This window comes from Oxyura jamaicensis, chromosome 7 (genome assembly GCF_011077185.1).
Source record: "Oxyura jamaicensis isolate SHBP4307 breed ruddy duck chromosome 7, BPBGC_Ojam_1.0, whole genome shotgun sequence".
In the NCBI taxonomy this organism is placed as follows: domain Eukaryota; kingdom Metazoa; phylum Chordata; class Aves; order Anseriformes; family Anatidae; genus Oxyura; species Oxyura jamaicensis.
Genome location: NC_048899.1, coordinates 9,678,208 through 9,682,813, shown reverse-complemented (window position 1 = coordinate 9,682,813; position 4,606 = coordinate 9,678,208). Strand labels below are relative to the sequence as shown.

Sequence of the window (4,606 nt, the reverse complement as noted above, 5' to 3'; positions counted from 1 at the left end):
GTGCCGCTGGGCTCCGCCGGCGGCCGCGCCGCGCCCGGGCGTGCTCGGAGCGACCGAGGCCGGAGCGGTGTGAGCGGGAGCGCCGCGGCCGAGCCCCCGCTCCGGGATCCCGGGAGGCGGGGGGCGGGAGGGCCGGCGCGGGGGGGGACTGAACTTTTTCCGTGGCGTGCGAGTTGCGCCGGTGGCAGGAGCGGGGCAGGAGAAAGGCGGCGGGGCGAGCGCGGAGCGCGGAGCGCGGCGGTGGGGTCGCGTGGGGTTGTTTTTTTTTTTTTTTTTTTTTTTTTTTTTTCCCCTCTGTCAGGCGAAGGGAGCGAGCATCGAATGCAAACGGGTTTGGACTCTGATATTTGATTTTTTTCTAGTTTCAGGGGCTGCTCTGTGCTCTGCAATTAGATTGACACATGTACAACATCCCCAGCCATTCAAGGGGGTTCGCAGGGACACTCCAAAGGGATTTTTTCTTTCTTTCTTTCTTTTTGGGTGGAAGATATTAAAGAGGTATCTGTTGTTTGGCAATTTTGCTAAGTCTGTCTTCATTACTTCAACATTGTGCATTTGCTAATTTGGAAGCCCCTTCCTATTGACAGCTCTGCTCCATACACCTGCAAGCAATTTGCAGAGCTCCAATATAGGAGAATTGCAGAGATGGCAGCTCGCACCTATTTTATTTTTTTTTCTTCGCTTTTCTCAATGCACAGCAAATTTGGCTTTCAGTGCGTTATCTCTTTTGTTAATGCAAAAAGATTCCCTGGGCGAAAAAATTGCTCATAATTACCAGAGAGATGGGGAAACTGCATTAGAATAAATAAACCTGAAATTACTGTAATTATGTTGTGTTTGATGGGCTCGGCTTGTAATCAAGAAGAGAATACAGTGAAATGATGCTGACCCTCTTGGGTTTGCAGCTGTACGCGCACTTTGGGGTCTTTTTTTGCAGAAAAGAGTCATTTTGATCATCATTAAGCTGTGTGTAACCTATTTCAGAAGTGTTTGAAAATGAGGGGCACTTTTTTTTCCCAACAAGGGAAAAAATATATCCCAAAATTACATTTTGCCATTTACAGACTCATCCATAAGGTTGTGTTTGCGGGGTGACAATTGTTAAAGGTATAATATTCGAAATCAGGACTTAATCATTGTAATGAGGTATTGTTTCAATATAAGCACCTTTGGATTATTCATAGTTTAATTAATATCCTCATTATGAAAATCTTCGAATCAGATATTTGATGAACTACTTGTCAGCAACAAGGCAGAATTAATTAGGCCTGTATTGAGATTAACATTTTCAAATGTACAATTATAATAGACTCTAACTCAAGACCGCCTCGCCGAGAGAAAACTAATAATTTCTCTATTTGAACTGTTAGCAAGACGTTATTGAATTACTAGGAGCTAACATATCTTAAAGTGCTCCCCTCTGCTCCACCGCCCCGCTGCTGTCCGGCCAGGGGCGGTTGGGCTCGGGACCTGCGCGTGTCCGCGGCCACTGAGCACCCGCGGGGCCGCCGCGCTCCTGCTCCCGCGGCGCTCGGGCGCGGAGCCGAGCCTTTAGCCTCGGTTGAGCTCTGCTCTCCCGACGGCCGCCGGGCAGCTTCGGGGCTGGGAGAGCCCGGGAGCAACCGGGACGGCTCCGCCGCCGCGCCGCGGGCGGCCCGGAGCGGCCGGACCGGCCGTCGGGGCCGCCCCGACGGGGGGCGGCGGGGGCACGGCGGCTCCTCCAGCCCTCCTCCGACGGCTGTGGGGCGCGACCCCCGCCCTGCGACCCCCCCTCGCCCCCCTCGTCCCCCGCGGAGCGATTTGCGCGCGGCGCGGAGCGGCCGGGGCTGCCCGGGGCCGGGCACGGAGCCCGGCTTCGCTGCGAGACAGGGAGCAGGCGCGTCTCTTTTTCCAAACCATAATTTTACTGTCTCAAAGAAACTTTATAACTTATGTACAAAGATTTGTTGTGTGTTTTTTTTTTTCCTTCCCCAGATACAAAGCAATAAGTTAACATTCTCAATATAAAACTAAACTTTGACATATAGAACACTAAACACAGCTGAGCTCAGTTTATCACATCTTCCGAGTTTCACAAGTAAAATGTCAAGATCTCAGTACACAAAGCATCATGTTTTACAGCCACACGAAACAGAACGGAAATAATCATTAAAAAAAAAAAAATAACAAAACAAAAGGCTAAATTTGTGCAACATGTTTACAGAACAATAATAATAATAATAATAAAGAATAAAATATGTACAGCGAGTAGCTCCTGCACGTCGGTTTGGGCATCTCCGCTGCGGCCGCCTTTCCGCGGGGAAGCCTCGGCGGGACTGTGCGGGGCCGTGCGGGGCCGCGGGTCCCCTCTGCCGCCCTCGGGGCTCCCCTTGCGCCCCCGGTGCCTCGCTACGCCTCCGCAAGGCGGCCGGCAGCTGCCGCCGTCCCCCTTCAGTCTCAAACAATGTGCATCTCTTCCCTTTGTCAGAGGGGTGAAAAACGCAAAGCATTCGGACCAAAGCTCTCCACGCACCAGCGAAGTAGAAAAGTTATTTGTAAAAGTTAAAAACCGGATCCTTCTTTTGGGGGGATTTTCGTTTGTTTGTTCGTTTGTTTTTTCCCCCGGAGGGGCAGGTTACGGGGCCGGGGGATTTGGGTCGAAGTAAACCGTGCGTCCGAACCGTGCGCTCAGCAAACCGGGTCGTCCGTTTGTCTCTAGCACTCTCATAGTGGTAATTTAAGTCAATAAATAAAATCCCTTTCTTCCCCTTTTAACAACAACAAAAAAATATACAGATGAATAGTGAGAGTTACAGAAAACGTAGAGGAAAAAAAGCTCTGAAATTGTACAGCTCGCTCCCCCCCTGCGACCGCAGAGCCCATCAGATCGGGGTGGCAAATAGCTGACCTACATTTCAACAGACACAGACAGACAGACAGGACAGAGGAGAGGGCTCCCCCCCCCCCCCCCAAACATATTTTTCTGATTGTCCCACAAAGCCGAGGCCGGCGCTCGCTCTGCTCCCAGGCTGTTGTGCGGTGCTCGTGGCCGCTCCGTCAGCTGTCAGTGGTGGGAACCGGCCCGCATCACATCTGTGCCCTCCTGCACCGAGCTACAGCGCAGCGTGCTAACGGCTCTATGGGCAGAGACCTCCTGTTTGTTTGTTTGCTTTTTTTTTTTTTTTTTTTTTTTTTTTTTTTTTTTTTCCTCTCTCTCTCTCTTTCTCTTTCCCCCTCTTTTTAATTTTTTTTTTTGTTCCTTTTACTTAATTTCATTTTTTTCCGTGATGATTTTAATTCTTTTCGGGACCGATAGTGCTTGCGGTAGGGGATGGACGGGTGTACGATCACATCAGCTGAGGCTGCTGCATAGCTTCTTGGTGGGCCGAAGGGTACCACGACGTGTAGCTGGGGATGTAGGTGCCCGGGGTCCCCGACGAGGCCTTACCGGAGGCGGATGTGGTGTTCCACACCGGGGGCACCGGGGGCGAGCTGCCCGAGAGAGCCCTGCCGTTGGTCAGGGCGCTGCTCTCCAGGGCGGCCCCTCCCTGCTTCATCAGCTTCTTGAATTTGGAGCGCTTGTTCTGGAACCAGATCTTCACCTGCAACGGGAGCGGGGTACGGCTCAGCACGGCTCGCCACGGCTTGGCGCCCCCCGGCACGGCCCCAAGCGGGCCCCCTACAGCCCCCCCCCCCGCCGCCCACCCGCCCCGACGGGGCCCCCAAAGGTCCCCTCGCCTCGCCCCCCCACCCCGGGCCCGCAGCTCCCCCGCTCCTCTTCCCCCGCGGCCCCGTGTCCCGGCCGGGTCCCCGGGCTGTTTCGTGCCGCCGGACCGCCGGGACGTGCCCCCTACCCCCCGACCCCCCCGAGCCTCCCAGGCCGGGCCGTGCCCTACGGACGGGGCGGGCGGCGCCGGGCCCCGCTGCCCGCGGCTGCGGCCCGGTTCCGGGAATCGTCTCCCGGGAGGAGAGGGGAAGGGGGAATCCGGGAGCGAGGCGGCCAGGGCCGTACCTGGGTCTGGGTGAGTCCCAGAGAGGCCGCGAGCTCGGCTCTTTCGGGGAGAGCCAGGTACTGAGTTTGCTGGAACCTCCTGTTCAGAGCCTGCAGCTGCAAACTGGAATAAATAGTCCTGGGTTTGCGGATTTTTTTCCCTTTCCCATTAAAGCGAACTTCCCCTCCTTCTACCACAGTGCTTTTCTCCGATTCGGCCCCTACAACCACAAACGATGCACAATAAATAATAATGATAGCGGCAATAGTAATAATAGCAGTAAAAGCAACAGCGACAGCAATAGTAACAATAACAGCAGCGACATCGACAACAACAATCATGAGAAGGAAGAAAAGTGCGGCTCGAGTAACGCTAACAAAGGCTCCGGGCGATTATGGCAGCCCAGGCTTCTTCCCAGAGAAAGTTTGCTATTTTTACAGGCTGCAGTTTAGGTTTAATTACCCTTAATTGCATACATTGTTTATAGCGCTACGCAATAAATAATTACGAAGACTAATACGTGCACATCTGGGTTGATTTCTTTTCCAGCCGGGCATTGTGTGATCTGTGTTCTGCTCCCCTGTGATCCTCAGCCTCTCCTGACTAACATTTTGTAATTTAATTTTATTGGGGGG

At 53.5% G+C, this 4,606-nt stretch overlaps 1 protein-coding gene across 1 annotated transcript in view; it reads right to left on the bottom strand.

Annotated features, from left to right (window-relative positions):
• Nucleotides 1-3,190: 3,190 nt before the first annotated feature.
• Nucleotides 3,191-4,606, bottom strand: part of DLX1 (distal-less homeobox 1) — a 2,354-nt gene continuing 938 nt past the window's right edge. Inside the window, exons 2-3 of the mRNA XM_035331940.1 lie at nucleotides 3,992-4,191; nucleotides 3,191-3,581 (exon numbers count right to left, since the gene is read on the bottom strand). Coding sequence (XP_035187831.1) covers nucleotides 3,327-3,581; nucleotides 3,992-4,191 — 455 coding nt within the window. The 3' untranslated portion in view covers nucleotides 3,191-3,326. The remainder of the gene's footprint in view (nucleotides 3,582-3,991; nucleotides 4,192-4,606) is intronic.